The sequence below is a fragment of the Cricetulus griseus genome, chromosome 4 (genome assembly GCF_003668045.3).
Source record: "Cricetulus griseus strain 17A/GY chromosome 4, alternate assembly CriGri-PICRH-1.0, whole genome shotgun sequence".
NCBI classification, from domain to species: Eukaryota; Metazoa; Chordata; class Mammalia; order Rodentia; family Cricetidae; genus Cricetulus; species Cricetulus griseus.
In genome coordinates, this window is record NC_048597.1 from 96,080,240 (window position 1) to 96,092,446 (window position 12,207).

The 12,207-nt window shown below is 44.9% G+C and overlaps 1 protein-coding gene across 11 annotated transcripts in view; it reads left to right on the forward strand.

Moving 5' to 3' along the window:
* Window positions 1-10,989, forward strand: part of Cit (citron rho-interacting serine/threonine kinase) — a 175,323-nt gene extending 164,334 nt beyond the window's left edge. For 9 of the 11 annotated variants that reach the window (XM_027414197.2, XM_027414198.2, XM_035443255.1 and 6 more), the window contains 2 exons: window positions 7,206-7,521; window positions 8,485-10,989. In XM_027414197.2, coding sequence (XP_027269998.1) covers window positions 7,206-7,521; window positions 8,485-8,508 — 340 coding nt within the window. In that variant the 3' untranslated portion in view covers window positions 8,509-10,989. The remainder of the gene's footprint in view (window positions 1-7,205; window positions 7,522-8,484) is intronic. The other 2 variants (XM_035443253.1, XM_035443260.1) reach the window with 1 other exon arrangement.
* The last annotated feature ends 1,218 nt before the right edge of the window (window positions 10,990-12,207 follow it).

Genomic DNA, 12,207 nt, shown 5'->3' on the forward strand with positions numbered 1-12,207 from the left:
ACCTCAAAAGTTTGTTTTCCTCTACTTCAGTGACTGCCTCTGGCACTTTGCTCATTTACTGTTCAACTGTGGGCAGGGGCCTTTCTTGTCCAGCAATCCCCAGGTCCAGTCCAACAGAGACCTGAGTGTCAGTGGACCTTTTTCAGGTCAGATATTGATCCTCTTCTGGAAATGGCCTTTGGGGTCACTTCAGCCCAACCTGTGACTTCCAGACATTGCCAGACTGCAGATTTTTCACAGCAACTGTCTGGCTACAAGTCCTCTGGCTTCAACTCTACCATAGATCTGGAAAGAGGCAGGGCACAGGGTGTGCTAAATGGTCATTGAGCCATACCAAGTTTGGTTTTCTTGCAAAAAATACTGTTGGATTGCTGCAAGCTAGTTTTGCAATACGCTTGGTCAGCATGCATGAGTGTGCTCACAGTGTGTTTTTTCTTTTTCTTTTTTTTTTGGGGGGGGGGGCATGGCTGAGAATTGAATCCTGGACCTGGCATATTAGCCAAGGGCTCTGCCACTGAGCCACCCCTGGTCCCCAGGCTTGGTATGGTTTTAGTCAATCCAGGACCTTTATGGAGAACCTGAAGTGACAAATGACCAGGTCCTCCTAGCTTTTGAGGTTATCTTAGAAGGTCTCAACACACCATAGTTGGTTCTGAGTCATGTAAGGTTGGATTGGCCAATCTTTGTGTGGCTGTTCTTTGCCCTCGTGGAGCAGTAGGTCCTCAGGGGTTCCCATTCCTCCATTGCAGCTTCCTTCCTGCTTCCTTCTGCCAGAAGGGGCGGTGTGTTGGGTGGGCTCACCTGTACTGTGACGTCTTGGAGATGGCTTCCTTTTCCTCCTCTCATGCTTGGCTGTTGTTCCTCAGTTTATTGGAATGCCTGTCATAAGCATCAGCATCTCTTTGGATGGCTCCCAGTCTGTTGCTGGAACTTCCACCCCTTTGAAAAATCAAGGAGTCTGTAGGCTACAGTACCAGAAAATCAGTGGGTGTGTGACAGCAAACGGCATTCTGATAGGTGGTGTTGGATTTGCCTCCCTGGGGGTTGCACCTACTTGTAGCTCCATCAGCTGGGTGTAGATGTTTATTGCCTCATCCTGGCCCAGAAGACTAGGAATCAGAGCTACATCCATGTGTAAGAAGCTGGAGATGCTGGTCCACAAAAACTGAGATTTAACCTGGAGGACTATTTCTCTGACCTATGATTTTGCTTTTTTGAACACTTCCACCCTGTATACAGCTGTAAGGTTCCCATGCCAGGTATCACATCTGGGGCTACCCTGTATGCAGCTGTGAGGATCCCCTGCCAGGTGCCAGGAATCACATCTGGGGCTCTGGAAAGCAATGCTGAGGGCACTTTCTTTATTCCCCTAGGGCCTGTAATTAGGTGAGTGAAGATCAAGTGTCCCAAGATACTTAGATACTATAAAAGACAGACACATCTATAGTAATATGGTGCTATGCCAGGACAAACTGTCTCTTACTGATGGGTAGGAGCCAATGTTTCTGAGATGTGTGGTCCTGGTCCCACTGTTCTGGAAGTGGCACTACTGTGCACACTTTCCTGAACCTTAACATTTCTTGGCGATGGCCTTACCTCTTTGTCAGTGTGATTTTATTGCAGGGATGTGCTTTAAGGTCAGATGCACCCCTAATGTTTCTAGAATCTTGGTATTTCCAAGTCATGCCAGAAAGGGGTCCAAGTATTGGGATCAGGCTTCTCCATGGCCTTGCACATGACTCTTAACCCTGTGTGGTCCTGCTGTAAGGACCTGTTTGTCCTATTGTCCGAAAGGACCCCAGTTGCTCAAAATGGGGCAGCAATAACATGTTGGCTTCCCTGGGGATCCTGCAGTTAGTTCTCGGCTACCATTCTGCTTATAGAATGGTCTTTCTGCTCCTGGCTGCTCTGGGTGGGTCAGTGTCCATGACTGGTTTGGCTTAGCTGGCTGTCATTCACGGCGGGCCCCATTTTCCTGGTCTGTTTAGCAGAGCAGAGAGCATAACTCTGCAGAAACTATAAAATGGACATGGTAGCTCATCGGCCATTATAGATATGGAGATGGAAGACTTCCCACTTGGCCTCAAATGATGAGTGCCCTTTTTCCTCTCGTATATCTCAGCTGATGCTCTGAATGGCCTTCTCTGAGCCACCCTGATTCACTGGACAGAGCACCCTCCTTCTAGCCTTATGATGGGCCCCTGTGGACACATTCCAGAACTTCTCTTTCATTGCAAATAGGCTTAATGTATTTCTCCCCCTTAGCTTTATCTGTTTTTATGCATGTTCTATCTCTCTAAGCGCTAAAGATTGAGCTGTGTACAGACTTTGATTTCAGGGTATAGAAATCAGTTCCCTCACATCTAATACCACCGAGATGTGGAGTGGGGCTGGATTTCAGTGTGTTCATCTGAATCGCCATTTAGCCTGCATGGGGAAGCCAGGTCATGGCATAAAGCTGCTTACGACCAGCTGACCACAGATGACCTCTGCAAGCTGGCCTGTGCCCAGTGCTTGATCACCTCTCCCTGCAGGTGGTTTTCCAAGGTTTTTGTGGCACCTGATGCAGACGCTCAGAAGGTTGACAATTCCCAGTCATGGCAATAAGATGACCTATAGGCACAGGATGACACCTGATAAAATCAGGAAACCAAGCAGGGAGTGGGAAGGTGGATGGGAACGGGATACGACAGTCTGGCTAGTTCACCCTGGCCCAGAGATTAACCATTAACAATGTCTAATCCCTTAATCCACTGAGAACACAAGGCCTTTACTCAGTGGTACTAAATGTTGAAGCCAAGGCCTTGTGCATGTCAGGCAAGCCATCTGGCATCTGGCAGGCTTCATATGATGCAGTGTGGAGATCATGACACCAGACTGATTGACCTCTCTTGGGTCCTACCTCCATTCTCCTATCTCTCCGCTGCCATGCACTTGCTTGAGTGACGAGGGCTCTGCTTTCTCCAAGCTTGTACCCATTTGGTGCTATTAGGAGACAGTGAGGCAAAGAGCAGAGGGCTCAGCCAGGAGCATGGCGAGTACACAGAGGTGGGAGCTGGCACTGAGACCTGGAAGCTTGAGTTTCTTTTGTCCTTGTCCTTAGGTCTAAGCTTTTTCTAGTAAGAGTGAATGTTGTTGGTTTTTTACTCTTTGGCTCTTTTGAGGGAGCCAACCACCGAGCACCCAAATAAATTACACATGGAGGCTTATTCTTACTTATAAATGCCCAGCCTTGGCTTGTTTCATGACAGCTTTTCTTAAATTATCCTGTCTACCTTTCTCTGGGCTTTCCCTTTTCTATTCCTGTATACCTGCCTTTGTTTCTTATTCCATGGCTTGCTGGGTGGGTGCGTGGGTGGCTGGCCCTGGAGTCCTCCTCCTTCTCTGGCTACTTCTTCCCTTCTTCCCAGATTTCTATTTCTATTTATCCTGTCTGCCTTCCAGCCCCTCCTCTCCTTTCTCCTGCCTCACTATTGGCTGTTCAGTTCTTTATTAGACCATCAGGTGTTTTAGACAGGCAAAGAATCACAGCTTCACAGACTTAACCAAATGCAGCATAAACAAAAGTAACACACTTAAAATATTCCAATATTTCCCCTTTTTTCTTCTTTCTGAACAAAAATGAAGTTTTAACTTTAACATAGTAAAACTGTATACACTAACAACAATTATCAAATAAAGATTTCATTTACAATATACTGAATTCTAACTTATTTGTGTTTGGTAACTTTAAAGAAAATACTCCCTAATCTATCCTATCTTAGTAAATCCAAAATTTTATACATAACTTTCTATCATATCTAAGGAAAGCTGCAACTATAACTATCTTGTTTTTTACTCCATCAAAGGTACCAGAAGGATATAATATTTAACAAAACATGCATTGCAAACAACTTCCAAAAACTCTAGCAATGACATAGACATCTGACTGCCTGGATAGTCACCCAAAGTTCTTTTGCAATGTTGGGGCATCGATCCCATAGTATCTGGTAGACTTTTCAGTGAAGCAGGAAATTTGACAGTTAGTCACTTTCCCCTATGTCCTACAGAATGTCTGGCAGTTTCTTCTGTGAAGCAGGAACCCTGAAGGCCTATTCTGTCTTGTTTTGGCAAAGTTCAGTGGTCACTTTCCTGTGGGTCCTGCATGTCCAGTTTATACAATATACTATCAAGTAGACCAGGCAAAGGCAGGTTCTTTTCTAAATTGCTAGCCTTGCCACCTTGAAAGCAGCAAACTCCATAAGGAGTTTCTCGGTGCCCATCAGCTCTGCCTCAGGGCTGCCAGGAATGATGTGTCTCATTGTCATGAAAAGTCCTAAATTAACAAACATTTTAAATGCCATATTCTGTAGGTCTTTGAAAGGTTTGAAGACCATCTATCAAAAATATATCTTTATATGATCTGGAAAACATACCTAGCATATCTACAAATTTGATTGTTACAAATGACTAACTACTGACCTGTGTTTCTTGATTATCCTAAATAGTTCGTAATAGCTTTCAAAACTAGAATTTTAGCTTACATTTTAAAATGAAATGCCTTAAACAAGAATAGAAACATATACAACATGTTATAACAAAAATGACCTTAAATTAGTATCAGTATACAACCGTCCTTTAAATATGAGAGAAACATGTACAGTGTAACAAAAATGACCTTAAATTAGTATCAGTATACAACCGTCCTTTAAATATGAGAGAAACATGTACAGTGTAACAAAAATGACCTTAAATTAGTATCAGTATACAACCGTCCTTTAAATATGAGAGAAACATGTACAGTGTAACAAAAATGACCTTAAATTAGTATCAGTATACAACCGTCCTTTAAATATGAGAGAAACATGTACAGTGTAACAAAAATGACCTTAAATTAGTATCAGCATACAACCGTCCTTTAAATATGAGAGAAACATGTACAGTGTAACAAAAATGACCTTAAATTTGTATCAGTATACAAAAGTCCATACCAATACAAAATATTTGAAGTTAATACTTGTTTTTCAGTTTAAAGTAGATTCAGTAATCTACCCTTTTTAGCTTATCTTTCCTATATATATCATTTCTATATAAATATAACAAACATCCACGACCCACCAAATAACCAAAGCCTCCCACAACCCAGCTCTTAGGAATGTGGATGTTGTGTTCTCTAGACTGCTTCCTGTTGAATGTGGGCAAAGGCATTTTTAGGGTTCCTGAGAAAATCTGAATTTATGACCAAGTCCTGGGAAGACCAACAGTACACCTTTGTTGATAGGTATCACCTGTCAAGTTTCAGGTGGTCTCTCTTGATCCACACCAAACTGGAATGAACCCACGGCCTCTGGTTTCCTGTGGAAACAAAAGCAAAAACACTTCTCCAAAGCAATGCATCTTTTAAGTTCCATTTTACAGATTTTTTTTGACTTTTTTTTTTCTTCAGTTAAGGCATTCTATTTTAAGAATCTAGGCTGGTTTATTTTGTCAGTCCCTCGGTCAATCCCATGTCTCTTAGCAGCTATCTTTTGCTTTTCAGCAATCAAAAAATTAAAAATCAACACAGTAACAAAAAGGATCCAGACTCCCTGTGTATTTCCCATCTTTACATGATTTTTTTCTTTTATATTATTTTTACTGTCTCCTTAAAGACTATTTTTTTAACTATTTCTTTCTAGAACTGCCTATACCCATTTTCTTTCTTTCTTAAGCCTGCACACATTGTAAAACTCACTAGAACCTGTTTAGAGGTTTTTCTGTCCGGACTTCTTTTACTGCTTATCTCTTGACCGAATGCGCAAACTTTAAACTGTTAAGCTACTACACCAAGGGCTGGAGAGATGGCTCAGCAGGTAAAAGCACTGGCTGCTCTTCCAAAGGTCCCGAGTTCAATTCCCAGCAACCATATAGTGGCTCCCAACCATCTGTAATGAGATCTAGTGCCCTCTTCTGGCCTGCGGGCCTACAGACTCAATATACATAATACATAATAAATGGGGGGCAGGTGGGGAGGAAGAAGGGATTGACATGTGAAGCAAGCTTGTTCCTAATTTGAATAAAAAAAATTACCAAAAAAGAACCAATTATACCTAAAAAAAAAAAAAAGTTAAGAGAGATGGGTGCACCTGTGGCTTGTTACTTTATGCTCTATCAATTTAGCTTTTTTTGAGGTAAATAAGGGACTTGAGTTGCAATCTGTTAAAAAAAATAATAAATCTTTAAAAAAAAAAAAAAAGCTACTACACCTGGGTCTTCTTCATGCAGCTCTGTCGGCTGGCTCTGCCTGCTTTTCGGTGAGAAAAGCCAAGCCCAGAGCTCACAGCCAGTCAGAGGCTCTTGACCTAGGGGACTGCACTAAACATTTCTAGCTGTGGAAGCCCATGCCTGCTTTTGTTGCCATAAGCGGTTTTACTTAGCTTGCCTTTTCTAGTTTCCATTTAGTGCTCCCAGCTGAACAGCAGCGCCTCTTAAAGCTTTTGCCCCCAGCTTTCTTAGGTCCTACATGGAAATTTGGGCCCACATTGGTATGTCATAATTTTTTTTACTCTTTGGCTCTTTTGGGGGAGCCTGCCACCCATCACTCAAATAATCTCATACGGAGGCTTATTCTTAGTTATAAATGCCCAGCCTTAGCTTGTTTCTTGACAGCTTTTCTTAAATTATCCTGTCTACCTTTCTCTGGGCTTTCCCTTTTCTATTCCTGTATACCTGCCTTTGTTTCTTATTCCATGGCTTGCTGGGTGGGTGACTGGCTGGTCCTGGAGTCCTCCTCCTTCTCTGGCTACTTCTTCCCTTCTTCCCAGATTTCTATTTCTATTTATCCTGCCTGCCTTCCAGCCCCTCCTCTCCTTTCTCCTGCCTCACTATTGGCTGTTCAGTTCTCTATTAGACCATCAGGTGTTTTAGACAGGCAAAGAATCACAGCTTCACAGACTTAACCAAATGCAGCATCAACAAAAGTAACACACCTTGAAATAATATTCCCCAATAGTTACACCTTTAACCCTAGCCCTCAGGAACTAAAGCAAGAGGATCATGACTTTGAAGCCAGCCTGGACTTCATAGTGAGTTCTAGACCAGCTGAAGCTACATAGTGAAGCTACCCTGTCTCAAAAACTAAACCAAACTGGACAGTGATAAGAAGGAACTTGCTTACTTAGAGGGGAAGGGAATTGCAGCTTTGGGGTGGTAACTTCTCAGCCCCCTGACTCTCTCATTGCCCCCAGCAGCCCCAACAAGCGAGGCCCACCAACATACAATGAGCACATCACCAAACGTGTGGCCTCCAGCCCAGCGCCACCTGAAGGCCCCAGCCACCCTCGAGAGCCAAGCACACCCCACCGATACCGAGACAGAGACCGAGAGGGCCGGGCAGAGCTGCGCAGGGACAAGTCCCCAGGTCGTCCCCTGGAGCGGGAGAAGTCCCCAGGCCGGATGCTCAGCACCAGGAGAGAGCGGTCCCCAGGGAGACTGTTTGAAGACAGCAGCAGGGGCCGGCTGCCTGCAGGAGCTGTGAGGACCCCACTGTCCCAGGTTAACAAGGTGAGGAAGTGTCCAAGGCTGCACAGCTGTTACATGGCCAGAGGCTGCCCCAGCTGGGACTCCATCACTGTGGCTCAGGCGTGTAGGGAGTAAAAGCTGAAGAAGAAAACATTATTTAAGAGGCTTTCTCCACAAATGACAACACATGTGATTTAAGGGAAGGAGGTGCATGCATACCTCAGAATAAAACACCTACCAACGGGTATGTAGTTCCCTGCCCTAGAGGCAGCATTAGTGGCTTCTAAGTTTATTCTGTGAATCAAGCAAATGTTTGTATGCCCCGCCTCCGTTAATACAAATGAAAACATTCTAGATATTTTCAGACACACAGGTGAAAACACATATATGTACTGTAGACACTGATATTTTTTCTGGAAGTTACCCAGAAACTTCGAACTATGCTTCTGCCTTCTAGAACTTTGAACCTTTTCAGTCTGAAATGGTTTTGGCACCCGTGCGGTTTTTAGGATAGAGTCTGAATCAGTAGATGGAGATGTCGAAGCAGGTAACTCTCATGAGTGCACACACAAGTCCTGATGTTCCATCCTGCTAAGTGGGCTGTCCAGTTTCTGGAGCTCACTCTAGCTAGAGGTGCCATCTTCCCATCCCCTGCGCATGATTTTCTGAGTGGCACTCTCCTACTGATGCTACTACAGCACACGGTTAGGACTTTTTGGTAGAGAAAGAAGAAGAGCCACATAAATGTTTTCGAATTAAAGCAGAGTGGGCATATGTGTACACACATCCATGCAAATTCAGTTTGGGTTTGTTTGTTTTTTTTTTTTTTTCCAGTGACTTGTTTCCTGCCTGACCCCATCCCTTGAGGACTGGCTCTGTTAGGTTGGCACTGTTCTATATGGCACCACAGTAACCACTGGAGGGACAGGACAGGCACCATACAAAAATACTTGCCTCATACAGGGCCTTGGATGCTAAACCCTCTCCTCCTTATTTTGCTCCTAGGTCTGGGACCAGTCTTCAGTATAGGTCTCAACCAGGAAAACCACCTCCTCATCTCAGTCTGCAGGAAAACACAGCACCCTGGGTCTCTGCTGCAGGAAACCCCAGCGCCCGTCTGCTCAGCCCACATCCAGCATAGCTGGGACCAGACTGTCCTTGGACGGATACCCCCATCTCCAAGGGGTGCAGATAGCCAAGGCTCTTAGGCGCTGCCAGCACTCAGTGCCCCCCCCCCCACGGGGTGGGGCCTTCCTGCAGTCATCACAGTCATCCTCTTTGCAATCTGTTATTCTTTCAGTCATTCAGAGACTTTTGTACTGAGCTCCAGCCTGTACCAGTTCATCAAAGGAAACCAACCCGGACACGAACTGTGGCTGGAAGTCTACCTGCTACTCTAAGATCCTCGGGTTGGTTGGTTTTTCTTTGGTTTTTCTTTGATTCTTTTATTTCTTTTTCTTTTCTTCCTTCCTTCCTTCCTTCTTTTTTTTTTAAAGACAACAGAATTCTTAGTAGATTTGGATAGTGATGTATTTCCTGTTGTAGTCGTTTTTAGCTAGATCATACCATCAGGTCTTTGCCACTGAAACGTAGCATAGAAGAGTCCCCCGTTGGTTGGCTAACCTCCCGTGTTCATGTAGCTTCCATTCTTGTTCTGGTCCATTCTCATAGATGGCCCTGTTTTACCCAGGGTGACATCGTAGCCAAATGTTTACTGTTCTCATTGCCTTTTATGGCCTTGACAACTTCCCTTCCCACCAGCTGAGAATGTATGGAGGTCAATGGGGCCTCAGCTTGAGGCAGTGACCTGGGGCCAAGGGACCTCATCAAGCTCTACTCCCCTACCCCTCGGCGACATCTACCCGACCTGCTTCCCCAGCTTTCCATGTAGCTTTGGCCAGGAAAGCACGCAATAGACTTGCTCCAAGCCCAGCATTAATAGGCCTTGGGGTTAGGCCTGGGACCCGGGCACCCACCTCCCATTCTGAGGGTCGGTGCCTTGCTCCTCACTCCTCTGGAATGGGGAGGAGACCTGTCTGGGAGCCCTGCATGGCGGATCACTGCATGTGCTGCCCCTGACCTGGCTGACTCCTCCCTGGGTTGCTCTGCCAATGTATTGCTGCCATCACATAGCCCCACCAAATCGACACCCTCTGATGACTTGTCAACTAACCGGCCACAACAGGCTGCAGTCTGTAGCACTGAACAAACAAACAAACAAAAATCGCTCAAGCCTTACGACCAGAGAAGGGTTTCAGCAAACCACACTTCTCCCTGAGTTTCCCCTCCCATCTTCGAGTTCCCTGCTGGCTTCAAGGACGACTGTGCGTTCACACAAAAACCCAGCACGGTTCTACCCCACGAAACTGTGACTTCGCAGATGAGCCTTTCCCTAGGGCTGGACCTAAGACCAGGACATTGGAGAGAAGCCGCAGCTCAACTCTTCCAGCCCTGTGGGGCTGGCGAGTCCCCCCCTTAGGTGCAGTGCGGCTCACCCAGTCTCCCTCCACACTCTAGAGTGCCGAATTCCTGGCAACCGGATAGAACCAACTTAGAGGCTTTGCAGTTGGCAAGCTAACTAGCGGCCTTACTTCTGCCTTTAATCTCCCACAAGGCCTCTTCTGCTTTGGATTCTCCATGACTCTTAGGCGTGCCTCAACAACTAAGGCACATCCTAGGTAGGCTGAAAGGTAGACCTGTCCCCACCGCAGCAGGTGACCGTGTCTGTGTTTCCAGCCCACGTGTCCACAGTCCCATGTCACTCCCCAGATTACAACCTGACCTAAATGCCGGCTCCTTCCTGCTCGTCTCTGCCCTAAGTGCTCTGTCATTCGAGACGCCCGTGACCCTCCATGTCCAGTGCCCTGCTGCTGCGTTCTGTGTTGCTCGGAATCTTTGGGGTCATGTTCCCTATCCTCATCCCCCCAGGGCAGATCTGACTGACTATTTGCTGAAGTTTTTGTCTCTCGGTCCACAAGTATTTGGAATGGTCACTGATAACTGGTCTTCAGTCTTGGCATTTCATTTAGGACCTCCACGAGAAATGGGCATCTTGAGCCCTGACAGTGTATATTGCGTGTCTCATCTGTGAAGTGCTTCCTGCTACATAGAACTAGCTCAAAAGACTGTACATATTTACAAGAAACTTTATATTCGTAACAAAAAAAAAAGGAAATTGAATTGGTTTCTACTTTTTTATTGTAAAAGGTGCATTTTTCAACACTTTTTTTTTGTTTGTTTTCAACGGTGGCAGTTGTGGACAGCCATCTCCGCGCAGGAGTGGGGAGCTCTCTGTGTGACCACCGAGATGCCAGCAGGAAATAATTGTAACCCGAAATCGCAGTCAAAAGCTTATTAGCATTAATAAGATTCTAGGTCTCCAAAAGTACAGGCTTTTTCTTCATTACCTTTTTTATTCAGAATGAGAACACACGGGACAATTCCAGATCCACCTTGAGAGGAATGAACTTGGTTGTTGAACAATAGTGAAATAAAGCAATGATCTCAGAATGTTGGCTCCCTTGGTGTCTTTTCTTGTCAGAGACCATAAAAAACCACGGCAAGTCCAGTGCAAGCTCACTGGCACAGCACTTCTGCTCTGAGGGAAGCTTTTTTGCTGGGTGCACCTGGGTGGCTAGAATCGGAATCTTGGAATTAAGAGTGGTGGGGACCACTAGTTTGGTGAATGCTTCTATGAACCAAGGGCTTGTTATTAAGGTCATTTTTAGGGCAGGGAACTAGAAAGCTTAAGCAGCCACCTACTCTACTTTAAAAGGATTAGTCTAGACCAGATTAGCTGTAAGGCAACTAACCAGGAAAACAGGTCAGTGCAGGATTTTCCTGATCCCATTATGGTGAGGCTACCGAGAATTTAATCCTGCAACTGGTTTTGGGATGTCGTTCAGAAGGTAACTGTGACTGCTTCTGGTTCTAACTAGACATTTGCTGTCTTCAAGGTAAAATGTCTCCACCACTTTGTTATGCCAACTGGACTGGCCTAGAAAAATGTTTTTCTCCCCAGTAATACCCATTGCTTTTAATCTTTGATTAAAATGTAACAAGATGTAGTTAAAAGTTGACTTTGAGAGTCAGATCTAGCAGGTTTTTTATGGGAGCTATAGAGGCTGTGTTCTTTGTGATTGTGAGAAAAAAAAATGACTTACAAAGGAGGAAGTGAGATGTTGCAACTTCTTCCCATAGAACAAACATTAGAAAAAAGTCTATTAACTATTAGCTAACCTTTTCAGTCACTAGCCTAAGAATTCTTGGCAGCCACAGGCTGCCTTAAAAGTTAAGTAAACAGGGTTTGGTTTCAAAAGGAACTTGTTCAGAGGTCTTTTGGACCAGCAGGGACTACCTCTACAAAACAACTATGAAATTAAGTCACACTATAAAATGAGGCCCAGCCCTTGACAACTTAATTCTCACCAAACTAAAGACTTTGAGTTCGTATCAAGTTTCATGACCATGAAACGTTTGGTTCCTGGAGCCAAAAAAAAAAAAAAAAAAGATAGTCTACTTAATAGGACTGAATAACTGGTGTGCAGAAAAGGGCCTTCAGCCAAAGGTTAGTTTACAACACTCACGAAGACCCACAGCAAGAGCAAGAGATGAGGTTGGCCCTGCAGGGGTGGGGCGGCCGAACTTCCACCATAATTACATTGGCTCCTTTCAGTGGCTCTCAGCCAGGACAGTTTCCCTTCCTTCTTCTACATGTTGCTAGAGTGA